This window comes from Xiphophorus maculatus, chromosome 1 (genome assembly GCF_002775205.1).
Source record: "Xiphophorus maculatus strain JP 163 A chromosome 1, X_maculatus-5.0-male, whole genome shotgun sequence".
Taxonomy (NCBI): Eukaryota; Metazoa; Chordata; class Actinopteri; order Cyprinodontiformes; family Poeciliidae; genus Xiphophorus; species Xiphophorus maculatus.
The window spans coordinates 31,738,730-31,765,183 of NC_036443.1; the positions used below are offsets into that span (position 1 = coordinate 31,738,730).

Genomic DNA, 26,454 nt, shown 5'->3' on the forward strand with positions numbered 1-26,454 from the left:
TCCTCCTCTCAGCAGTTTTCTAATCCAATCTGAACCAACCAAACAGAAACTATAAACTGTTCCTTGGGTCACGACCAGCAGGAGGTTAAAGGTCAGATTATCTAAAGTTCTGCCTCATTAAAGAACCTCCAAAGACCCGGATCTGTCCAGACCGACATGGAAAAAGTTCTGCTGGAGTTCTGCTCTCCGGTTTTCCTTTTGCTCCAGATTCCAGCCTGGAAAAAACCAAAAGCAGAGAAAATGAGAACCAGACGGAGGGAGGAGGGGATCCGGATCAGATGTCTGGGAGGAGGAGGAGTTCTGGTCCGGCTCGGCTGTTTGGGTCGCAGTCTGGAACTGCGCAGAGATGACCCAGCTGCTGTCTGGAGGAAACCCACAACTTTCTGAGGAGCTGGAGGCTTGGAGGAGGAGCAGAACCGGAACCAGGACCAAGTCGGACCTTCTGGGGCAGCAGAGCTGGGTCAAAACAGGCGGCAAAACTCCTCCAGGTGTCTTCTGATCCAAGCATCCGGGTCGGGTCAGGGGGGGTAAACCGGATCCAGTCAGCTGAGCTGAGTACCGTTTCCATGGCGACTGAAATGGAGTCCAGGATGGCGGGAGCAGTGAACTTCCTGTAAGAGTGACAGAGAGACAGAGGGATGGAGGAGAGAGAGACCAGAACCAGCCAGAACCAGAACCACCTGAAGCTGGACTGTGGGTCTGAATGGGGTCCAGTGTGAGCCCAGTTCCTGCTGTAGAGAACCAGAACCTTTCTGAGACCCAGAAGATGATCTGAGACTCAGTGACCTTTGACCTTGGCATGCAGCTGAACCAACCCCGCAGGCTGACCCCCACTTCCTTCTCCACCCGGTTCAGCACCATGAGGTTCTCCTACCACCTCCACAGCGCCCCCCGCAGGACAGGTGAGTCACTGCTGAATCTATGTCCAGAAAGGAGGCGGAGCCTCAGGAACTTCCTGCTGACGGACGGATGGACGGACGGACGTCATCCAGATTCACTATCTGGACCAACCTGGTTCTGGTGTCCAGTGGGTCAGCAGGTCGTTCTTCATCACATTATGATGAATCTAATTGGAACTCGTTAGCTGCAGGTCACATGATGCCGCTACCACGATTAGTCACATTACCATGTTTCACACACACACACACACACACACACACACACACACACACACACACACACACACACACACACACACACACACACACACACACACACACAGTCAGATATGAATGAAGGGCTTCAGGTTATAAACAGAGGACAGGAATGAGTGTGTGTGTTTGTGTGTTTCTAATACCTTGTGGGGACCATTTTCCTGACACATACTACATTGTGGGGACCCACTGCTCCTCGTGGGACCGAATCCTGGGCCCCACAAGGGGAAACGCTGTTTATGGGTCAGGGGTCAGATTTAGGACTAAGGTGTGAATTGAGTTTTGGTTGGTTAGGTTTAGGCTGTAGAAATGAATGGAAGTCAATGGAAAGTCCCCGCAAAGATAGCCATGCAAACGTGTGTGGAAGTGGGCTACTGGCGGTGTGTGTGTGTGTGTGTACTTGTATTACTGCATATGGAGGACCACTTTCACCAAGTTTACCCACAGCTTGAGGCCCTCCTGGAAAGTGAGGACGCTTTCCTGGTCTTCACTGGTTTCCAGTTCTTCTGGGATCTATTGGTAAAGTTCAGAGGTTTTGTGTGAATTATTTTCTGACCAGGGATAATGACAATAATATATATATATATATATATATATATATATATATATATATATATAAGCATCCTGTTTATGATTTTTACCCATTTGTTCATATGTATTTAGAGCCCTGGTGAAGACTAACCCTTTGGTGTCAGACAAAATGTTTTCTATTACATTTTAAACAGTGTAACATAACATAAAACAGCAGATTTAAATATTAAAACTATGTTTAAGCAGGCGGATTTGAGTTTTAATAAATAGTGGTTAAGAAATTAAGAAAAATGTAAAATGTCTGGGTTAGGGTACAGTTACTAAAATGAATGGAAGTCAATACAAAATCCTAAATATGATGGAAAGGCAAACTTTTGCGTGCGTGTGTGTGTGTGCGTGGGTGTGTGTGTGTGTGTGTGTGTGTGTGTGTGTGTGTGTGTGTGTGTGTGGGCTCTGGATCCTCTGACTCTGGACTGAACTCCTGGTTTTCCGGCTGTAGTTCTTGGCTCTGGATCGAGTGTTTTGCTGAGTTTGTGGTTATTTTTTCTCCTTACGGAGAACTTATGAATCCAGGGAAAGAACTCTGATTGGCTCAAGCTTTCATGACCTTTAACCTCAGACAGACTGGAGCTGATGCTACATTTTAGTGTTTGAGCAGCTGGACTCTGATGGTTCTAGTTCTGGTTTGAACTGTGAGCAGAACCTGAAGCATGGGGAACGCCGAACAACTTCCTCTTTCACCTAACAACTTCCTGTCTGTTAGGGTCCAACCAGTAAGGCACAAGGACAAAGGCATATATAAAAAATATTTTCTATTTATTTTTCCGAAAAATCTTAACCAAAGGCTTTCAACAACAAATCTCAAAAATATAGCAAAATGGGCCCAAAATAAATCACCAACTAAGGCAGACCCAACTCAGGATAACGAACCAAAAACTGACCTCACAATGAACACAGGCTAATTTATACATAGAGGCTAGTCTACACAAATGAGGAGAAGTGGGATAGGATATAAAGACAAACAATGCATAAACATAAATAACTAATTCAAAACAAAACATTTTGACTAGAACACAACTTTAAAAACAAAACAACCTAACACCAAAAATCTTTTAGCAGTTATGCCCTTAGTAGAGAGAGAGGCAGATTCTTTAACATCAAGTCTGGTGGTTGGTTCCACTTCCTGGTTTGCCTTTCAACCAGTCCTTCAAACTCAACCAGTCCTTCAAACTCAACCAGTCCTTCAAACTCAACCAGTCCTTCAAACTCAACCAGTCCTTCAAACTCAGCAAAACTAAGTAGTTAATAATTCAAATAAATAAAAGGTGTTTACTAAATGTGTGCACCCATAATAGTAAACAACCTAATGCAATAAACACCACAAAAAGAGTGAAATTATAAATATATTGTGTGAAAACATTTAAATAAATACTAACACTGGGGAAAAGATGGAGGAACCTCCAGACTATCCATTCAAAATGTTTTAATGTGAAATTTTCAACCAATAAAATCAATATTTAGTGGCTTTTAAAGTCAAATGTCAAATATAGTTTGGAGTTTTTTCAGCCTTAAATTACCCTGAAAACCATCAGGACAGAAAGTTTGAACCAGCATGAAGCTGATGAAGCTGATGAAGCTGATGAAGGTCTGGAACATCTGCTCTGCTTCAAATCATGAAAACGAGAAACAATGGAGGTTTGAAGGTTTCAGTTTTTCTGTCATATTTTGTTTTGAATTAATTAAGTCATCAGTCATTATCAGTCTTTGTGGTTCTGGTTCTGCTGGCGGATCAGAGGAAGTTCCTCCTGTTGGATGGATGCTGGTCTGAGCTGAACGTTGGACCGGCGTCTCCATGGTGACATCATCAAACCTACAGAAGGACGACAGGACGTCCATCCTGACTCTCCGGATCATTCCTGATCAGAGTGTCAGCTCCAGCTGTTCCTCTGGGACCAATCCAGCACCACGATCCAGACCCGGCTCCCGGTCTGGGACCAGAACTGGGTCATACTCAGCCGGATCTGATCGATCCGGGTTTCTCATGGTTCCTCCTGTTCATGTCTTTCATTTCTGCTCTTCACTCCAAGATTTCTCCCAGCAGCTGAAGGAAAATCTGTTAGGGAACCAGAACCTCTGAGGCCATCTGGAGTCTGATGGTTCAGAGTCCAGAAACATTTCTGATGGTTCTGGTTTCTTATATCTATATTCCTGAAGGCGGCACCTTTAAGAGAAACTAGCAGCAATCATTTGGATGATTTCATCTGGCAGAAGAGATTAAATGGCGCTTCACCAAGTTATGCAGTTATAAATGTTGCCGTTTCAAAGCTAAATATTTCATATTCTGGTCTGGCTCGGTTCTGGCTCAGCTTTGGTTCTGTTCTGGGTCAGACTGGTGGAGGTCAAAGGTCAGCGGAGGCTCTGACGTTGGACCAGCTGTAAATGAAATGAACGGATGTCTAGTGCGCCCCCTTCTGGTTGTGTCAGAGGTTCTGGCTCGGTTTACTGCAGATGACGAACTGCTCACAGCAGAACCGAATTGGAGGGTAAACCTGGAACCGGAACCGAACCGTCAGCGGTTCTGGTTGCTGATGTTTGATAGAAATGGTTCTGTTGACAGCTCGGCGCCACGTGATCACCTGTCACCTTTCCTTTTAATTTGTTGTCATGGAAACCAAAGAGGGAGAGAGAAGGAGAGGAAGAGCGTCCCCGCCCCCTCCCTCCGCGCCGCCGCCGCACCGGGCAGAACCGAGCCGCGCGGATCCACCGCTTGATCCGTCCTGAACGGCAGCCCGCGGGTCCGGACCGCCCGAACCGGACTGTGTGTGTGTGTGTGTGTGTGTTTGTTTTGCTGTGGACCGGGGGAGCCGCTCTCCCCGCGCACCGACGTCTTTTAATGACCGGATTCGTTTTCTGCTGCGCGATGTACATGGACCGAAGCAGCGTGAGCAGAGGTGAGTCCGCCGCATCCGCACCGCGCGCGCGCACACACACACACACACACACACACACACACACACACACACACACACACACACACACACACACACACACACACACACACACACACACACACACACACACTCTGCAGGCTGCGCATGCACGCCCAGCTGCAGCGTGCTCGCGTTCTATTTTCCTGTCTGTGTGTGGAATAATCCCGCCGCCGCGCACGCGCACACACTGACCGACATCCCGCAGTGGAAGTGGGCTGCTGGCGGCCGCGCGCGCCAGATGTGACACCGACCTGAAAGCGGCCCCGCCGCAGTCACGTGACCCCGCTGCTGATGGGCGGATCGATCCGACCGGTGATCGATGAGCTGCTGTCTGTTTGGATCCGAACCGAGCCGAGCCCAGCCGCGGATCATCGATCGTGTTTCTGTGAACACGCGCGTGTATGACAGCGATGTGTGCGCGTGCGTGGGCATCAAAACCAGCAGAGAGAGAGAGAGAGAGAGACCCTCCTGATTGGGCCTCGCAGCAGAACCGAGCCTGGGTCCGGTCCAGTAACGGCCTGGTGGTTCTGAAAATATGAAAATCCATTTCAGTGTTACCGGAACCAGAATCAGGTGTGGTACATCAGTAGAACCTGCAGAACCAGTCCATGCAGCAGGAACAGAACCGGGCGGTCCGGGAATCAGAGGGGAAAAGGTTCTGGATGGACAGGAAATTCACATGTGAAAGTCAATTTTAAAACTCCACATGTTACACACAAACATGAAGGATGTGATTCACATGAAAGAGGCCGTGAACACATCTGGACCCAGAGCTTCACATGTTCTCACATATTTACTTTAGAGTTTTATTAATTTTCACATAAATCACATGGTAAATGTGAAGTCCACGAGTTTTTACCACCAAGCATCTTAAATCCACAGAGAGAGAGAGAGAGATGCACTTCTTCATGTGATTCACATCATTCACATGTGAACATTGGTGTGAAATGTTTCTCATGGTTTTCACATGAGATGTTTCTGTAATTGAATTAGATCGAGGTTCCTGTTGCCTCTGCTCCTGATTTGCCGGTTTAGTTCCTGATTGGTCAGCTCTGGTTCTGATTGGTCTGGCTCTGGCTCTGCAATTCTTTGGACCAGAACCTCTGACAAGGAACTTGGGTTTTGGTTCCAAACCACTGAAAACACTAAAGGTTCTGGACAGCCCTGAAGTGCCAACCTGCTAACTGTTCTAAGGGAACTGCTCAGTAGCGGGTAGTTTGTGTTTTCCTCACCGCAGCGGACCGGAGGTAGAGCCTTGGGAAACCCAGGACTGGTACAGGACAGCAGGAACACCACTGGAAGCTGACAGGATGTGAAAATCTACCGTCGGAAAGGCTGAGCACGGATCCAGGAACATTAAAAGTAAGAGCTATTTTAGTTCTTTCAACCAGACTGCAACGATCCACAAAGGTCTGGAAGAAATCTGGAGATGATTCAAAACTACCGACTCGAAACCGTTTGATATAAAAGGTCACTTAGAAACTGGATTACAGTTGATGCCTGCATTCCCAGCAGTCCTGTTCAGTTGATATAATCCAGCCTACAAAGTCGGGTTTGGTTGCTTTAGGGAATCTGCAGGATAATGTGAACGCTAATTGACCTCTGACCTCTGGTCCTCCAAACCTCGGTCTGGCTTCAGTTGAACTGAACTCTGGTTCGGTTTGAATGTGAACGCCAAGCGAACCGGAGACCGCTCCAAAAGCAGGAAGTGAATTATAGCACAGCGCAGGGCATTCTGGGTAAATCCAACCAAAGCTAACGTGTTAGCCTAGCACTAGCAGCAGAAATGGCTCCTGGTCTTCAGCCAAAGACTAAAGAGAAATCCTCCAACACTAAAATCCTCCATCTTGTTTCCATCTGGTGAAGAAGGAAGTTAGGGTAAGGGTTCAGAGGTTTTTGTGTCGTTTCCTTCAGTGGTTCTTGGTGCAGCGCCCCCACAGGCCAGGAGGGGAACAGGTTGGTTTGGGTCAGAACCACAGCAGCTGGAGGTGGAGCAGATGATGGAGTTCTGGTTCCAGTAGAACTGGGTCGTCTGGACCATCAGGAGGGAACAGACTAAGAGAACTATTGGTGTGGCTGCTGTTATAAGATGAAACAAAAGAAATACGACAAGATGAGTTATTGGGTCCAAAAGATAAAACCAGATCTGGTTTATGTCCTGTGCTGTGGGGGACCTGTCAGTGACCGAGTCCGATTAAAGCAATTCTTTTCTTCTACCAGTGGTCCGAGGACAGCTCTCAAGTCCAGAACCAGCAGGGACAAGTTCAGAGAACGGAGCAGATCCACCAACAGGAAGCCAGTCAGAAACAGAACCTTCAAAGGTCACTGAAACATCCTGACCGACAAACTGAACAAAGATGGACGTCTTTCCCGTCAGGAGCAGGTCCTGAAGCATCTGGGACCATCTGGTGTCTGAAGACGGTTATCTGGACCAGAACACCCAGTGTTACCTTGGTGGCAGGTGGGGGCTGAAAATGGCGGCATGACTAATAGAACTGGATCCAGAACCAAGTAAAGGTGTGACGACAGTAAACTAATCGAGTCAGAAAACAAAGTCAATCAAACACCAGGTGGCTGACGCCATCTTGATTCAGTGCGTCTCCAGAACATGCTGGAGTTACTGAGAACATGATGAATAAACTCGTCAACGTTCTGAATTAGAAAGATTAAAAACTGGAAGAACGTCTGTTTTGATTCAGAACCATCTAAAACGTCTTCAGGTAATCAAAACCATCAGAACCTCCCAGTAATCTAAGAACTCAAGCCTCATTCTGACCAACAGGAAGTAGCATTGGAGAATTGTGGGTAATGTAGTTTGGTCAGCAGTTTTCCATCAGCAGAACATCTGGTCAACATCAGCCCACTCAGGCTTTCCCATGACCTCCTAACAAGTTCACAGACAGACACACACACACACACACACACACACACACACACACACACGCACACACACACACACACTTCCTGTCTGGGTGTTCTGCTGGTATTTAAGCTGCTGAGATGTTGCTGCTCTCAATGACTGGACACATTTTTACCTCATGAATTTCTTTCAGCTGCTGTTGCTGTTACTAGCTGGACCGGTTGGACTGGTTGCCAGTAGAACAGCCTCCTGTTCTACTGGCAACCATTAGAACCATTAGAACCATTAGAACCATTAGAACCGCTGTATAAACAGGACTCAGTCGGTTTTATCATTTTTTTCCCAGAAGATTCTGTTGGCTGCTTTTAATCCTTTTCCAGATTGTTCCTGAAAACTAGAACGGTTCTGGAAATAATGGAGATAACTTTCTGAACTTTGGGCCCGTTTGGACCAGAGGCCGAGCACCGCCATCAATCTGAACCATAAAGCTCTTCACTGCCCCCTTCAGGACACCAGCTACAACGTCCTGGTGTAGCGTTGTAGCTGAGAGGTGATGAAGATGAGGAGCGGGTTCTGATCTGGACCAGAACCTGCAGAACCAAAGGGTCCAAACACAAAGCTGAAGATCTGCTGCAGGATTCAACCAATCAGCTGCTGATGTGATTCTGTCAGTGGAGGAACCCGATAAAAAGGTTCAATAGAGTTCATTTCAGGGTCTGTAACCCATAATAAATAAGCACCATTCTGAATACAGTGCAACCTAAGCTAACATGCTACTAGCCCTGAATTATCAGACATCTGAGCTCCGATGTTCTGCTCTTCAACAGATTCAAATTGTTGGAGATCAGTTTGAATCTGTTCTTCAACCACCAGACCGTTTCAGGAAGTCCTGACCATTCCTGGAGCTTGTTTGCAGGTCTGGGCTGTGGTGTTAGCTGCTACATGTTTAGCAGTCAGATGCTATTTTAGGCTAGCATAGCTTTGTTGATAAGCTAACTGCTTTTAGCCCAACTTGAACAGAACAAAAGTCTTTTCCAGTCACATTGTTTAGGAGCAGAAATGAAGCGACAGAGAAGCTGCTTCCATTGCTGCTGTTAGCGATGTAGCTGTGCGTCGCGTCACATTTATGGCTGTACCAGAAACAAACAAGTACGAAGGTTTCAGATGGGGAATCAATTGTGTTAAAATTGGTGAATTAATGAATTGAAATTAAGACATTTATGTCTCTTGCAAAGAAATATTTTTTTTCTTTATTTGGCTCTTATTTTGAAAGACAGTGGGTGTGTGCTCCCTGACATGTGTCCTGCCCCGCAGGCCCCGCCTCCTCCACCAGCCCCACCCTGCTGGCTAAGAGCCTCTCTCTGGAGCCGTCCTGCTCTCCATGTGGTCACCAGGGGGCGCTGGACGCTGACGCTCCCCTGCAGCCCGACTCGGACCCGGGGTCAGAGGAAGGGGCAGAGCCAGCAGAGAGCGGCGGGTCCGTGAATGACACGGGGCCACCAGAGCTGCCAGTGACCACGGTAACGGCGCCAAACCGGATCCGCCCGCCGCTGCCGGGGCCTAAACCTCAGGGTAAGCTTTAACTTTAGCAGCGCAGTCGCTGTTGTCTAGATTAGTTGTCTTGTAAGTTGGAGGTTGCAGGTTTGATTCCAGGTTCCTCCTGGCCCAGCTGACCTGCACGTCAGTGTTTAGATGTTTAAATGTGACTCGTGTGTTAAACACTTTTAAAGGTCAAATTGACTGTTGAAGTTTTGTACATTTGACACAAACCCAATCTGTGGCTCCACCCCTCCCTCTAGTTCCCCCGAAACCCCCCCACCTGCAGCAGCAAGCTGGAGCAATGAGGCCACGCCCCCGAGTCCCGGAGAAGTCCCTCCCACCGCCGCCCCCCTGCAGGCCCCTCCCTGCTGACCCCCGGGGGGGCTGGACCCCCCCCAGCCAGGCCGACGGCACCGCCTCCCCCACCTGCGTCCTGTCGCTCATCGAGAAGTTTGAGCGGTGAGTTGTGATTGGTCAGAGGGGGAGTGGCGTCATTACTGCTCCTGGTTGCTGATTGGTTGTTTGTGTTGCAGCGAACAGATAATCGTGGTGCCGGACATCACCGGGGGGGCGCTGTGCCCCCGCCCACTGGACCCTCCTTCCCCCCGATCTTCATCACCTCCATCCTCTGCCTCGCCTGTCCCCCCTCAACCCGGGGGGGCGGAGCCACCCAGTAACCTCACAGAGCAGGATGACATCACACAAGGGGCTGAGCTATGTGATGAAGATGATGAGGAGGAGGAGGATGAAGAGCTAGCGGCGGCCTGTCGGGACGACGTCCATCACAAACGTCTGTCCATGGAGTCGGGTTACAGCGCCTCAGACAAACCGCTGGAGGAGGAGGTGGTTACCGTGGAAACGGAGGAGCAGCAGCCTCCAGACCAATCAGAGCTGCCCTCCGAGCGTCTGTCCCTCCCCTCCTCGCAGACGGACGGGAAGTTGGCCAATCGGGACAGCGGCATCGACAGCATCAGCTCGCCGTCGCACAGCGAGGAGCTCTGCTTCGCCGGCGTGGACGACGGGGGCGTGGCCTATCCCTGCAGTCCCGCCCTGCTGCCCCGCCTCTCCAGCTCCTCGTCCACCGCCGGGGAGGTGGGAGAGGGGGAGGAGCCCCGGGGGAGGGCAAGGAGGAGGGATTTCTCTGAGGAAGGGGACAGCGACCTGGAGGAGGAGGCGGAGCTAACGCTGGTTTTGGCCCCACCCAAACCGGACCGGCAGGAATCCGTGGAGGTGAGACACAAACCGACCAATCAGAGAGCAGTTTGGTCAGACGGCGTGGCTGATGTGAAAAACACATTCAGGTTTAAAGCTGCAGTCTGTAACTGTCAGCATGATGTGATCGAGCTCCGCCTCCCTGAACAAACAACGGGTCTTAATGCTGTCAATCACACTCATGTACTCGCTGCTAGATGTTCTAATGGCAAAGAAACAGCAGAAAAACGTCATCAGCCATCATTGGTGGCTATGCTAACTAGCCTAGAATTCATAGCAGGCTATGCTGGAAAGCATAGCAGAGAGCAAGGAGGGATGAGAGGGTGATTGACAGCGCTTAGACCCGCCTCCCGGCTCTGGTTGGTTGTTTCTAGTTAGAATTAGAAGGTGGAGGATTTTCTACAGATTATCTGAGATAAATAAATCCACAACCTGATCAGAGTCCCCTGGTTCTGTGTAACCGGTCCTGGTTCTGTAACTCCTGAGACGGATCAGAGCCACAAACGGTCTCACTGGTTCTGTTTGTGTCCAGCTGTCCGTCCATCAGCGGGTTTTCAACATTGCCAACGAGCTTCTCCTCACCGAGACCGCCTACGTGTCCAAGCTCCACCTTTTGGACCAGGTGAGTACTGCTGCTCCGCCCTCAGCGAGGAGGCCCCGCCCCCAGGCTCTGATTGGCCGCCTGTCCTGCAGGTGTTCTGCGCCCGCCTGCTGGAGGAGGCGCGCTGCCGCTCCTCGTTCCCCTGCGACGTGGTTCAGGGAATCTTCTCCAACATTTGCTCCATCTACTGCTTCCACCAGCAGTTCCTGCTGCCGGCGCTGCAGAAACGCATGGAGGAGTGGTGAGCGTGTTTGACCTTCATTTAACCTTCATTTAACCTTCATTTAACCAGGTCAGTTATTCAACAAATGATCAGTTACCTTAGCGACCGGGCGGGGAGCAAAGATTGAGCTTTATAGTGAAAAACAACATTAGCATCACTGGCTGTGTTTCCATTTTGCATAAAATTGCACAAATTGAAATTGTAAAAATAAATTTGCTTTATGGAAATATGGCAATTTTGAAAAAAAACAAACACATTTTCTTATTAAATGTTTTTGAGCTGGGTTGGTTTTCAACCAGACTGATGTTGATGTATTTCACAAAACTGCATGGAAACATTTTATTCACATCATGAGTCACGTGATCAGCAGCCGGATGTTGCTACTGGCAGAAACGCTGAAGAAGACGACAGGAAGTGGTCGGAGGATGATGGGTTGTTTTCTCTGGCTCCTCCAGCGTCTCTGTCAGGTTTAAACACCTATTGAGAGATTAAACAAACACAAGAAAGACAAGAGAGTTAGATTCTTTTGTCCTCGCGAGGAGAACAGCCAGAGATGTTTTCAGTCACACATCTCTTCGTTCTGAAAACATCTGTGTCCGTTCTCCCTTTTTATTGCTGTTAGGATCCCTGTTACAGAGAGCGTCTCAAAGGGGCGGGGAAAACACTTCAGTCACATGATTGCAACGTAAATGCTAGTCACTACCAAAACACATGGTATCTACACACTAGATTATTCTGTTCCAGACACAGGATAACACAGAGCAAGTTGTACGTCTTCACAGTGACGGTTTTATATCTAGCAGGTCAGGATGCAGAGGTTTCTGCTGAGCGATAATCTGTTGGAAACGGTTCTCTGCTCTTCCTCAGAGGCCTTCTGAGAAAGGAATCACAGTAATTCAACAACACAGAAACTTTCTTTATGCTAAGATGAAATAAATAAAGACATAAAAGACAAGAACATTATAAAGGCGCATGAAACAACAAATATTTGATAATAATATATATAATTTACCTAACAGTCTCTCTGTGTTTTCGCTCATTAAAAGGTTTGAATCCATAAATATTCTGGAAAATGGCCGACTACAGTTTCCCCTAAACGCTGCAGACTAGCCAAGTAGGCGGGGCTTGTTGCTCCAACGCTAAAGAATCCGTCTCCTCTGATTGGCTGACAGAAGATGAGCGCTGACTTTGAGTTATGAATAAATCTAATGTTTACATCAATTGCTGCCAGGATTTTTAATGATTTATCATAAACAAACTTATTTATGAGTGATTTTAATTTAATTTCTTATTTAATGGGAACACTGTAATTCCAAAATTATCTTTTTTTTGACATTAGCAGAACACAAAGATTTGCTCACATTAGTAATGGAAATACAGACAGTGATTATGAATGACTTTTTCTACGAATCCACATTTCTTTGCTTTTTGGAATTCAGTAGAAATTTCAAAGATTTCAGGATGTTACTGAAGCGTTGCTGCTGCTACTGAGGATGGGAAGACTGTGAGAAGAATTGTAGCATCTGCATAGAGGTGAATGGATGAGCACTGAGGTTCTGCACTGGTTCTGGTTCCGCCTGAAGGGACTCCAACTCGCGGATCGGCGACATCCTGCAGAAGCTGGCTCCCTTCCTTAAGATGTATGGAGAGTATGTGAAGAATTTTGACCGAGCCATGGAGCTGGTGAACATCTGGATGGAGAGGTCCGCTCCGTTCAAGGCCATCGTCCAGGAGATTCAGGTAGGTTCCAGGACCAGGTAGGACCAGGACCAGGTAGGACCAGGACTGGGACCTGGACCTACCTGGTCCCGGTCCTGCCTCATGCTGGTTGTTGTGTCTGGCAGAGGGAGGAGCGCTGCGGGAACCTGACGCTGCAGCACCACATGCTGGAGCCGGTGCAGAGGATACCCCGCTATGAGCTGCTGCTCAAGGATTACCTGAACCGCCTCCCAGAGGACGCCCCGGACCACCGGGACGCCCAGAGTACGACACCAAACACCCAACGGCACCACAGCAGGAAGCCGAACACACCGGATGTCCTCGAACTTCTCATGTGTTCGTCTGTGTCTCTGCAGAGTCTCTGGAGCTGATCGCCACGGCCGCAGAACACTCCAATGCTGCCATTAGGAAGATGGTAAGACCGGATGGGACAGAACCAGAACTTCCTGTCAGATTGAGAGCTGAGAATGAACCTGGAGCCTGCAAGCAGGTTCTGGAAACTGTGCAACCAGAGACCCTACTGGTGGTCTCTGGTGGACCCCGTTAGGGCTCCTGAACCAGTCGGCGGATATTAGGTGATCATAGGGACTCAGCCTTCTGTGGCTCCTGAAGTTAGACTCTGGGATGAAAACAGAACCATCCCAGCCTGCTTGGTGTGTGGGGACTGCAGACCTGGACTGGTTCTGTTATGGAGGAAGGAGGACCCGGGGACTTCATATCCTGCATGTCGGGAGCAGAGTCCATCACCCCGTTGGCCTCTGAGGGACAACAAGCAGATGAAGTTTTTCCTGAAATGTCTTCATGGAGAACTAGGACAGAACCAGGACTGGTGAGGCTTTAAGGGTCTGTTCCCACCAATCCAGTCAGTTTGTCTAGAAGTCCGGTTCAGTTGGTGAGGTGTGAATGCTAAGCAACCTTTGACCTCTGGTCTGGGTTTGGTTAAAGTGAACTCTGGTTTGGTCTGAATGCATGTGAACGCCAAGCAGACTGGAGACTGCTCCAAAAGCAGGAAGTGGACTACAGCGCAGGGCATTCTGGGTAAATACAACCAAAGCTAACGCGCTAGCCTAGCGCTAGCCTGATGGGAAACAAAGTCCTCCTGCAGTTAGACAGCAAACCGTTCTCTCTGCAGCTGCTGGTCCTGTCAAACCGTTTATCCAGGGTTCTGGTGTCTAACGTTCAGTCGGTTCTGTCACGTTCTGGTGAACCCAGATGGACCCAGTGGTTCTCCGGTTCTTGTCTGTCTTTCAGGAGCGAATGAGGAAGCTGCTGAAAGTTTATGAGCTTCTGGGCGGAGAGGAAGACATCGTCAACCCGACCAATGAACTCATCAAGGAGGGACACATCCTCAAGCTGTCCAATAAGAATGGAACCACGCAGGACCGATACCTGATCCTGGTATGGGCTGGTTCTGTTGGACCCTCAGCCGGTCCGGTGCCGAGGTTCTAACAGCTCCCTTGTTTCTCCTCAGTTCAACGACCGGCTGCTGTACTGCGTCCCCAAGCTGCGCCTGATTGGTCAGAAGTACAGCGTCCGCGCTCGCATCGACGTGGACGGCATGGAGGTGAGACACTAATGGCCCCCGAACCACACTTTGAACCTCCCTGGTTCTGGTTCTGGTTGAACTAACAGAGTGTTTGTGTCCACAGCTTAAGGAGACCAGCAGCGTCGCTGTTCCCAGCAGAACCTTCCTGGTGTCTGGAAAACAGAGATCCCTGGAGCTGCAGGCCAGGTAGGTGGACCTGCCCAGACCTGGGACGTAGAACCGGTTCTGAACCGCTGCGGTTCTGAACCGCTGCGGTTCCTCTGAGGCTCGCTGTGTGTTTGTGTTTCTGCAGAACGGAGGAAGAGAAGAAGGACTGGATCCAGGTGTGTTCCTGCTCTTCCTGAACACCAAAGGTTCTGTTGGTTGTGGCTGGTCCAGTCATAAACATCAGCCGGTTCTGAAACCTAAAGCTTTCAGGAACAAAACAAGTTTCTGCAATTTTTCTTTCTGGTAATAAAATGTTAAAACAGGGAGAAACAAATCCTCAAATGTCCCAAACGGTCCGTCAGTCACTGAGCTGTTAGCAACTCGGCTTCAGTTGTTCACATCAAGCAAAAAGGTTCTGCTTTGTGAATAACGTTGGAGAAATAAAATGATGAAGCTGGAAGACTCTGAACATGAACATGTCGTATAATCGTCCATGTTTTGGCCACCATAAAAACATTAACGACGTTGATCAAATAAATCAGGAAAGCTACCAAAATAACATTGAATAACGCTATAGAAACAAATAATTTTGCATATTTAATTCAACTTTTACAACGCTGCAAAAATAAATTTTTTACAAGATTATGAAAAACTTTCATGTCCTAAAAATTAACCTGAAATGTTAAGAAAATAAACTTTTATTCACGTTTTATTTATCGCTACTGAAATAAACTTTTGCAATGTTATAAAAATAACAATTTATGTTTTTAAAATAAACCTATTTAAAGTTACAACAATAAACTGTTTGAACTTTTTTATAATAAACTTTTACATTTGTAAGTAAACTTTTCTACCTTATTGCTTGTTTCCTGCAGGCCATCCAGGCCACCATCCAGCGCCATGAACAGACCATGGAGAGCTTCAGACACCTCACCTGTTCTCTGCGAGACGACGAGTCCACGCCGCCCCACTCCCCGGTAACAGCGCCCCTGGTGCTCCGCTCTGGTACTGCGGGGCGTCGAAATTAGTGATGTTACGTGATGTGCCGAGAGGCTGCACAGTGGCGCAGTTGGTAGCACTGTTGCCTTGCAGCAAGAAGGTCCTGGGTTCGATTCCCGGCCGGGGTCTTTCTGCATGGAGTTTGCATGTTCTCCCTGTGCATGCGTGGGTTCTCTCCGGGTACTCCGGCTTCCTCCCACAGTCCAAAAACATGACTGTTAGGTTAATTGGTCTATCTAAATTCTCCCTAGGGGTGTGTGTGTGTGAATGGTTGTTTGTCCTGTATGTCTTTGTGTTGCCCTGCGACAGACTGGCGACCTGTCCAGGGTGACCCCGCCTCCCGCCTGGAACGTAGCTGGAGAGGCAGCAGCAACCCTCCCGACCCCATTAGGGACAAAGGGTGAACAGAAAATGGATGGATGGACGTGATGTGCCGAGGCTTCGAGGCGTGTGTCGAGTAATGGAGGGGGCGTTTCCGTAAAGCGCGTATCGAGGCTTGCTTCATTTAGGGGAGGAGCCGAAAACGATGACGTCCGAAGCCTCGCTGCCTGGCTGTACCACGTGACTGCGTGGAAGTGGCTCAGATGTTGGCGCGGGGTTTGACAGCTTTAGAAACCCCACAGGATCCATTCAATATGTGGGTTGTTGTAGGCGAGTTGGGTCAGTTGAGAGAGTGGATAGAGTTTTGATAGTTTGGATAGCAGAGTTTGGATAGTGGTTATTTAGTTTGAGACAGATAGATAGATAGATAGATAGATAGATAGATAGATAGATAGATAGATAGATAGATAGATAGATAGATAGATAGATAGATAGATAGATAGATAGATAGATAGATAGATAGATAGATAGGAGATTTAGGAGCACGAGGACAGGATAGGAGAAGGATGGAGCCGGCGAGAAAGAGGAGGATTTCCCCTCCTCTTTCGATTTCGAATTGATAAGCCCTAACAAGGTAAGGTGAACTGAACATTTGCAGATGCATTATGTTTGCTTATGAGGAACTGTATTTTTCACTGTTTCTTATTTTCTGTAAAGGTGAGGTGTTTATTGTGCTCCAAGGAGTTGGGGTACAATAATAACACCTCATCCATGTAGTGTCAAAAAAGAGAAATCGTTTGAAACCAAAAACTGTGGAGAAATTGTTGTTTCTTAATAAAAATGCATGAAATCATCCAAGTTACACAAGCATTAGCCTGTTCACTACCCCTCCCTAGTTCCACAGGCACTTTCACTGTCCTCTGCCTGATTAAGCCCAGACCATTTTTCTAGAGTCACAGAAAAACATTATTACACAACATGCCATATCACATGACACTACTATTTTAGGAATAATTACACACAGAGGATACATTCAAACAATATTTTATTATACACATATGTGTATACATAATTTATGTAGACAAATGATTGTGTCCTACACCTTTTGTGACGTCATTCCCAAGAGCCATAATAGACAAAAATTCAATGCATCACACGTGTTAAGATACAGCTGGCTGTGATTATACACCTGGCCAGTAGGTGGTTTCGTGTGCACATGAAGCCTCATAAAATGAACCCTTTCTGAACCAGTTGGCTCAAGTGGTTCAATGCCTCATGAGGCTTCATCTCACCATCACTAGTCGAAATGCTAACGACTCGTTTTGCTTTACCTCAGAGTTGCGTGGAGTTGGGAAAACGAGCGCCGACTCCGATCCGGGAGAAGGAAGTGACTCTGTGCATGAAGTGCCAGGAGCCGTTCAACTCCATCACCAAGAGACGCCACCACTGCAAAGCCTGCGGACACGTACGTCCCCGGCCGCCGCCGCCCGGTTCCATCTCCGCCTCCGTCTCTCACAGTCTGTCCTCGTCTTCCAGGTGGTTTGTGGCAAATGCTCGGAGTTTCGCGCTCGCTTGTCGTACGACAACAACCGGACCAACCGCGTCTGCGTGGATTGCTACGTGACGCTGGTGGGGGCGTCGCCAACGCCGGGGGCTATGAGCAGCAGCAGCCAGAGGAGGCGCTCCATCCTGGAGGTACGCGTGATATCACTGTGACGTCACCACAGTCCAACGCATTCTCGGTCTGACTGTCGTCTCCCCTCTGTTACCATAGAAACAGGCCTCGCTGGCCGCAGAGAACAGTGTGATTTGTAGTTTTCTACACCACATGGAGAAGGGCGGGGGGCGGGGCTGGCAGAAGGCGTGGTTCGTCATCCCGGAGAACGAGCCGCTGGTGCTCTACGTCTACGGCGCTCCGCAGGTGAGTCGCCACCACCTGGGCCCCTACAGGAGGCTGCGGGTACTACAGTCAGCACAGGGCTGGACTTCTTTAATCCAAACAGTCGAGAAGGACCTCGCTGCAGCAAACAGGAAGGGCGGGATGGACCACTGTCAGTCTCATTCCTTATTTGGAAATGGGGCTATTGCACTCCAGAAGTGAAGGGGGCGCTATTTCCTATATTGTCCACGAACTCCCGTTTTTATTTTCTTTTGAAATCTGTGATATTTATATCAATATTTATATTGATTTCCTTTAGGAAGGATTTTCACTCTCAGCATGATTTTGAACTTCTCTCTTTTATTTACTTCAGCTCAGCTCACAGTTTTTAGACTCTATCTTTTAAGGAGACGTAGTGATTTTGGGGTCACCCAACTAGAGCTTGTGTAGAAAACAATGTTGAGTGTTTTAACTTTTCATCTCATCGATGAGATGAAAAGTTAAGAAGACCCTGATGATGAACAGAAACTTTGGATTTGGTGTTCCCTCGCCCGGACACGAGTCACTGGGGCCCCACTCTGGAGCCAGGCCTGGAGGGGGGGCACGATGGTGAGAGCCTGGTGGCCGGGCTTTTACCCATGGAGCCCGGCCGGGCTCAGCCCGAAGAGGAAACATGGGTCCCCCCTCACATGGGCCCACCACCTATGAGAGGGGCCAATCACACACCTATGAGTGTGTGATGGGCGGCGGCCGAGGGAGGGGGCCCTGGCGGTCCGATCCTCGGTTGCAGAAGCACTTGGGACGTGGAATGTCACCTCTCTGGTGGGGAAGGAGCCGGAGCTAGTGTGTGAGGTTGAGAGGCTCCGGCTAGAAATGGTCTGTCTCACCTCGACGCACGGCTCTGGTTCTGGAACCAGTCTCCTTGAGAGGGGCTGGACATACTTCCACTCTGGAGTTGCCCAAGGTGAGAGTCGTCGGGCAGGAGTGGCCATACTTGTTGCTCCCCATCTCGGCGCCTGTACGTTGGGGTTTACCCCGGTGAACGAGAGGGTAGCCTCCCTCCGCCTACGGGTCGGGGAACGGGTCCTGACTGTTGTTTGTGCTTACGGGCCGAACGACAGTTCAGATTACCCACCCTTTTTCGAGTCCTTAGAGGGGGTACTGGAGAGTGCCCCTCCTGGGGACTCCCTTGTTCTGCTGGGGGACTTCAACACTCACGTGGGCAACGACAGTGAGACCTGGAGGGGCGTGGTTGGGAGGAACGGCACGCCCGACCTGAACTCGAGCGGTGTTCTGTTGTTGAACTTCTGTGCTCGTCATGGATTGTCCATAACGAACACCATGTTCAGGCATAAGGGTGTCCATATGTGCACTTGGCACCAGGACACCCTAGGCCGCAGTTCGATGATCGACTTTGTCATTATTTCATCGGATCTGCGGCCGTATGTCGTGGACACTCGGGTGAAGAGAGGTGCGGAGCTGTCCACTGACCACTACCTGGTGGTGAGTTGGCTCCGGTGGTGGGGGAGGAGCCGGTCAGACCTGGCGGCCCAAACGTGTTGTGAGGGTCTGCTGGGAACGTCTGGCGGAATCCCCTGTGAGACGGAGCTTTAACTCCCATCTCCGGCAAAACTCCCGGGGGAGGTGGGGGACATGGAGTCTGAGTGGACCGTGTTCCGTGTCTCCATTGTTGAGGTGGCTTATCGGAGCTGTGGCCGCAAGGTTGTCGGTGCCTGTCGCGGCGGCAACCCTGGAACCCGTTGGTGGACACCTTCGATGAGGGATGCCGTCAGGCTGAAGAAGGAGTCCTATCGGGCCTTTTTGGCCTGTGGGACTCCGGAAGCAGCTGATGGGTCTCGGCAGGCGAAGCGGCATGTGGCTCGGGTGGTTGCTGAGGCAAAACCTCGGACGTGGGAGGAGTTTGGAGAGGCCATGGAGAAAGACTTCTGTACGGCTTCCAGGCGATTCTGGTCCACATTGCCGGCAGTAAGTCGGGCTCGTTTCCGGTGAGAGTTGGACTCCGCCAGGGCTGCCCTTTGTCACTGATTCTGTTCATCACTTTCATGGACAGAATCTCTAGACCAGCCAAGGTGTTGAGGGGATCCAGTTTGGTGACCTTAGGATCTCGTCTCTGCTTTTTGCAGACGATGTGGTCCTGTTGGCTTCATCAGGTCATGATCTGCAGCTCTCGCTGGAGCGGTTCGCAGCCGAGTGTGAAGCAGCCGGGATGAGGATCAGTGCCTCCAAATCCGAGGCCATCATGGTCTTGAGCCAGAAAAGGGTAGAGTGCCTTCTCCGGGTCAGGGGGGGTGTCCTGCCCCAAGTGGAGGAGTTCAAGTATCTCGGGATCTTGTTCACGAATGAGGGAAGAAGGGAGCGGGAGATCGACAGGCGGATTGGCGCAGCGTCTGCCATCAAGCGGGCGCTGTACCGGTCCGTCGTGGTGAAGAGAGAGCTGAGCCAAAAAGCGAAGCTCTCGATTTACCGGTCGATCTACGTTCCCACCCTCATCTATGGTCATGAGCTTTGGGTCATGACTGATAGAACCAGATCGAGGATACAAGCGGCTGAAATGGGTTTTCTCCGTAGGGTGTCTGGGCTCTCCCTTAGAGAGAGAAGCTCAGTCATCCAGGAGGGACTCAGAGTAGAGCTGCTGCTCCTTCACTTCGAGAGGAGCCAGTTGAGGAGCATCTGGTCAGGATGCCTCCTGGACGCCTCCCTGGTGAGGAGTTCAGGTCCCACCGGGAGGAGGGGAAAACCCAGGACACGCTGGAGGGACGATGTTCCTCTGCTGGCCTGGGAACGGCTTGGGAACAAGAGGCTGGAGAGGGAAGACTGGGCCTCCTTTCTGAAGCTGCTACCCCCGCAACCCGACCCCGGATAAAGCGGAAGAAGATGGATGGATGGTTTGGTCACATGAGCTTCAGAATAACAGACAAACTTTTAAGAATACTTTGAATGGCAGTTAAAACAACTCTGTCTGAACTGTTTGCTGAAAGAACATGGAAGACGGCAGGAATATTTTAGTAGAGAGCCTCCATCCTCTTTATTCATCAGTTTGACCCTCTGAGCTCATGAAGGCGTTACTGTTTCCCTCTGGTACCTGAGAACATTGATTACAAGTCATTTATTGACAGTGGCATAAACAGTTTCAACCCAACTAAACTGTAGCGTGCTAAGTGTTTTACTCGATGCACAAATTGTTGATATTGTGATTCTATGAATGTGTTTTATTTTGTAGTTTGAGTTGAAGAGAAAATTCCACCTCAATAGACTAAATAGTTTCATCGTATTTTTCCTGTATATGAGACTCTACCAACAAAAAAATCTGTCAGAATAACATATGGCACCATAAAAGCAAAAATGTGAATTTTTGCTTTTATCTGTTTAACAACCCTGGTTGTAACGACCTGGGTTATTATTCTTCTGTGAATCTAATTCATTTGTTTCTTATTGACTTTTGGTCAATTAACTTTCTCATGTATACATTGTAAATGGTTTTTATTGTAGTTCATTATGTTGCTTTTCATGCCTCCTTATTTAATTTATTGTTCCTATCATTGATGGAAATATATAGAAATTATTTATAATATATAAAGGTATTGTTTATGTCATTTAATTAGCTCTACATCGTTAAGAAAATGAATTTTTTAAAAATAATTTATCTTTTATAGTTCCAGTAATGCCAGAATTAATAGCAAATAATAAAAACTTTGTGGTATTCTGATTTAATAAGGTAATTATATTAGTTGTGTTACCACCCCACGCCACTAGAGGCAGCAGTAAACCCAAAAAGATGCAACAAAAGAGCAGATTTAGAAGTACACAGAATTTAAAAACTGTGAGCTGCACTGAAGTAAATAAAAGAGAGAAGTTCAAATATATACTGAGAGTGAAAATCCTTCCTAAAGATGAATATATATCACAAATTTCAAAAGAAAATAAAAAAGGGAGACCGCGGATAGTATAGTAAATAGCGCCCCCTTCACTTCTGGAGTGCAATGGTCCCATTTCCAAATAAGGTCTGAGACTGACAGCGGTCCGTCCCGCCCTTCCTGTTTGCTGCAGCCAGGTGAACTTGAGCCAGTCAGGAAACAGGGACATACGCTGTTTCTAAATGGATGGTAAATACCCACAATGCACCTGCACCTGGGAAGGAGTCAGCATAATGAAGCGTATGGTTGTTCTCCGCAGGATGTGAAGGCGCAGCGCAGCATCCCTCTGATTGGCTTCGAGGTCTCGCCGCCCGAGTCATGTGACCGCCTGGAGCGACGCCACGCCTTCAAGATCTCTCAGAGTCACCTGACTCTCTACTTCAGCGCCGAGGGGGAGGAGCTACAGCGCAGGTGGATGGATGTCCTGTCCAGGGCCGGCAGGGGGGAGGAGCCTCTCATCCATCTGCCAATCGTGGAGAGCGTGGAGGAAGAAGGGGAGGAGCTTGATGGCGAGGCGGAAGGAGAGAACACCTGATTTCATTGGAGTGAAGACGAAGATGAGGCTTAATCTGGAAAACCTGTCCTGGTCGGACCGAAGAAAAAACAGAGCCAGAACCAAACCCAAGTTAATCCAGAACCAAACCCAAGTTAATCCAGAACCAAACCAGAGTTAATCCAGAACTACGTTCCCAAACATAGAAATATTCTATAATTTACCCAAAACCAAACCACAACTCACCTACCACAAACCCAGAAACAAAACAGGAGAAATCTCTGGACAATTCACATTTCATCCAAAATAAATCCATAAATCATCTGGAAGTAATAAACACAGAATTTTTACAGAAACAAAAAGTGAAAATCAGAACCAGAACAAATCTAGAACCTTTCAGAACAACCTGAACACAAACCAACCAGCAGCCAATCCAGAAACATGAATTTGATGCTAGAAAATAAGATCAAAATCATTAGAACCGCAGGAACCAGAACTGATCCGGACCGGTTCTGGTTCTGATCCGGACCACATCTTGTTCTGGTTCTGGGCAGCATAGTCCAGAAAAGCAACACATCAGGATCAGAATTATTCACAGATGAGCCAGTGAAGTTCTGCTGTTCTACGGACCCGACCCGGAGAACCGGAACCATGAAGCACACAGAACAGTTCGCTCCGCAGTCTCCAGATCCGACCCGGATCTTCCTCTCCAGAGGAAGCTTCTCCTCTTCCTCCATGTTCTGTATGACTTTCTGCTGAAGGTCCGGATCCAGCCTGGATCGGATCGGATCCTGGGAGAACTGGGTCACAGAAGGTCAGGCCGGTGAGACTGGTCCGGTCCGGTCCGGTCTCATCCCAGAAAGTTTTCACACCTTCACAGAACTTCCTGCAGAACCAACCCAAACAGCACAAACCGGGCACAGAGTTCTGCTCAGCAGGTTCTGTCTCACATTCCTGAGGATCCAAAGATCTGAAGGTCTGGTCCAACATCCCGCCCAGGTTCTTCACAAACAGCAGGGAACCAGAACCCGACCAGAACCACAGATCCCTCCAGTTCACAGGCTAGAACCCATCCGTCCCGCTGGACCGGCAGGAGGTTCTGCAGAACCGGAACCGTGGAGGTGAACTACATTACCCAGCATCCTCTCCCCCTGCTGGTGAGGTTGGGTACAGCAGGGCTTCTGTTCTCTGTGTGAATATATTTCTATTTGTTTACAGCAGATCTCTGATTTACTTCTTTTTCTTCCGTCTGAAACGATTCCAAAAAAACACAAATGAAACGTGGAACTGTTTAATATTTAATGTTGGAGATGAAAGCTAATTTAAAAACTGAGTTTTATGAGTTGGAGAAAATCTTTAGAAATGATGGAAATTTCAACTTTTAGTGTGATTTTATAAAAACCTTGTTTCATTTTGCTTTTTAATGATCAGAGTGATGATGTAAGACATGATGTCATCTCCAGTCTGTTGGAGCAGCTGATTGGCAAGAGCACTGACCAATCAGAGCAGAGATTGGTTATCCGCTGGCAGGTTTCAGTCTTTGGTCGTTTCCTGACAGAAGAAGAAACTGATGGAGGAACGATGATGACGAGGATGATGATGATGATGATAATGACGAGGATGATGATGATGACGAGGATGATGATGATGATGATGACGAGGATGATGAGGATGATGATGATGATGATGACGACGACGGGTTTGGGATGTCTAATCTCTGGAAGTTCTCCACAGACTGAATGGAGTCTCTGACTGGTTGAAGATGCTTCCAGCGTTTAGATGGAGCCGACTCTGTTTGGACTGGCTCTCTCTCTCTCTCTCTCTCTCTCTCTCTCTCTCGCTCTCTCTCTCTCTCTTTTTTCACTTGTTTTCCAGAAAGTGTTTTAAAATTTTAAATCTTCTAAATATTCTTGTTGTTCTCAAGCTTTGAACCACAGATGCTCTCTGGGTTCCCAGTTGGTTCCCATTGGGTTCCCAGTTTGTTTCCATTGGGTTCCCAGTTGGTACCCATAGGGTTCCCATTGGGTTCGAAGTTGGTTCCCAGTGGGTTCCCAGTTGGTTCCCAGTGGATTCTTGCTTTGGGTTCTCTGTGTCCGTAAGTCTGGCTGTGTTCATTCTGCTTAATGGAGAAACTTTTGTAAATATAATTTATTATTTTGACCTAATGCTCATGTGACTATGTAAAGGTTAAAGGTCCTCCAATCGGAGTCACACAGGACGTTCAGACTGGTAAAGCTTAAACAGAGATCTGACGTGTTAGTGACGCTGGGTGCTGCAGTGGAAACTGAGGGAACCTGTTAGATCAGGTGGATGACCTGGTGCACCTGGTGCACCTGGAGTACCAGGTGCACCAGGTGCTCCAGGTGCGTCGGGCTCCAGTTTACATTCTGAAAGTGGAAGCAACAGAAAAAAACACATTTGAAACATCCAGTTCATGATTTGCCTTAGCTTCCATATCCTAAATGTCTGAATCCTGAATCCTTTCTGTTTACACAGCCACACCTGTACCTGCTCTTCTCTGGTTTCTAAAGGCCGGTTCCTGGAACCATCAAAGTTGAGTAGATTTTTACGTCCTCCGACTCTTCAGAGGCCCTGACATGTTGTTTGAGGCTTCAGTCTGTAGAGATAAACATGGCCGCTGCTATGATGAGCAAGAAAAATCCCCAAAGCAAGTTCCCCATGTTCTTGTGGTTGTGGTTGTCAGAGCGCCACCTGCTGACTTTACATTCCTGGTTTTTGATGTTAGCAGATTCCCTCTTCTTCCAGTGACTGTGCTAAGCTATGCTAACACATCAGAAGAGGACAGGTTCTTGCTTTAGGTTCTGGATTTCTGACTCTCTGATTGGCTGTTTGGCAGTCGCCATTTGTTGTTAGCGTGTGTTTAGCATGTGGAGCGGTGAGGATGGAAGGAAATGGCCACCAGGTCTTTCGGCGCCTGTTAGCATATTTGTTTCAGTTGATCTGCTTTGTTCCGTTTCTGTCAGTGTGACTGAAGACTTCCTGTTAGCAGAGTTCTAACCGGTTCTCAATGGATCCCACTGGTTTGGGATAAATTTGATCAGTTCTAAATCAGTCTCATTAGTTTGACTGATGTCTACCGGTTCTCACTGGTTTTGACCAATTTGAACTGGTTGTAATTGGTTTGACTGGTGCTAGCATTTTTAAGTAGTTCTCATAAATCTTCACTTGTTTTCTCCAGTTTTAACTGCTTGTAGCTGGTTCTTACAGGATTTTCTTTACTGTTCTCAACTAGTTCTTACAGGTTTGGATCAATTCCAACCAGTTGTAACTGGTTCTGACTGGTTCTCAAAGATTTTCACTATTTCTTGCCATTTTTAATCGCTTCCAACTGGTTTTTTGTACTGTTTCTAACTAGTTCTTGCAGGTTGTGACCAACTCAAAGCGGTAGTAGCTGGTTCTGACTGGTGTTACAACTTTAACTGGTTCCAACTGGTTCTTGCAGGTTTTCACCAGTTCCTGTCAGTTTTAGTCGTCTAGCAGTAAAAATCCTAGCTGGTTATTACCAGTTTTGACCAGTTCATACCGGTTGTAACTGGTTCTAGCTGGTTGTAACTGGTTCTTATAGGTTTTTACTCATTCTTTGGCTTTGATTGCTGTAGGTTTTGATGATTTCTCCTTACTGGTAGGTACTGGTTTGACTGGCCCAGATTGTTTTTGACACATTGTTCTAGTCTAATCAATGTTTAATTAAAAACCCTGACAAATTTGGACAACTAGCCAAGTATCCCTAGCTAGGCCTTGGTTAACCTGTTAGAACTGGTCAGAACTGGTATACGATAGTTTCTCACACTTAGTTATATTTGACTAATTGGTTACAGCCAGTCTTAACTGGTTATGGATGTTTAGAACATGGTCATGGTGAGGGTAAAAGCAGTTACAACCAGGTATGTCCTGTTAAAACCAGTTCTAACTGGTTACATCGAGGTATTTCCAGTTGGTTTCAGTCGAAGCTCGGTTCACTTTATTTTCAGTCAATAATCCCCCCCGCCCATCTGTTCTGTTCATTTCCTGACAAGTTGCTGTGGTAACGACCAAGGGGGGTTTTGCATCTCCATGTTACCATGGCAATCACACCTGTCTGGATCCCTGTTACCATGACAACAACAGCAGCTATATTTGCTGCCTTTATTTTATACCAAGCTTATGTTGTCTTGCTGAATTTTAAATGTCTTGTTATTGTCACATTGATTGATTGATTGATTGATTGAATGATTGATTGATTGATTGATTGATTGATTGATTGATTGATTGATTGATTGATTGATGGTTTTTGGTTAGTGGCCG

The 26,454-nt window shown here is 47.9% G+C and overlaps 1 protein-coding gene across 3 annotated transcripts; it reads left to right on the forward strand.

Moving 5' to 3' along the window:
* The first annotated feature begins 336 nt into the window (after positions 1-336).
* Positions 337-24,556, forward strand: fgd1 (FYVE, RhoGEF and PH domain containing 1). 3 transcript variants are annotated; one of them, XR_002752782.1, is made up of 19 exons: positions 4,363-4,636; positions 8,850-9,107; positions 9,335-9,533; positions 9,608-10,304; positions 10,819-10,908; positions 10,980-11,128; positions 12,694-12,850; positions 12,955-13,093; positions 13,186-13,244; positions 14,081-14,227; positions 14,301-14,393; positions 14,479-14,561; positions 14,668-14,698; positions 15,398-15,499; positions 17,179-17,307; positions 17,379-17,537; positions 17,617-17,763; positions 21,916-24,455; positions 24,504-24,556. XR_002752782.1 is itself a non-coding variant. In XM_023333982.1 (18 exons), the coding sequence occupies exons 1-18, from the start codon at positions 800-802 to the stop codon at positions 22,189-22,191; spliced, it is 3,018 nt and encodes a 1,005-aa protein (XP_023189750.1). In that variant the 5' UTR covers positions 337-799; the 3' UTR covers positions 22,192-24,502. The 3 variants fall into 3 exon arrangements, 2 of the variants coding, with proteins under 2 accessions (XP_023189750.1, XP_014326467.2); XM_023333982.1 differs by lacking the exons at positions 4,363-4,636; positions 24,504-24,556 and adding an exon at positions 337-902 and having other exon boundaries at positions 21,916-24,502; XM_014470981.2 differs by lacking the exon at positions 24,504-24,556 and having other exon boundaries at positions 1,829-4,636; positions 21,916-24,502.
* The last annotated feature ends 1,898 nt before the right edge of the window (positions 24,557-26,454 follow it).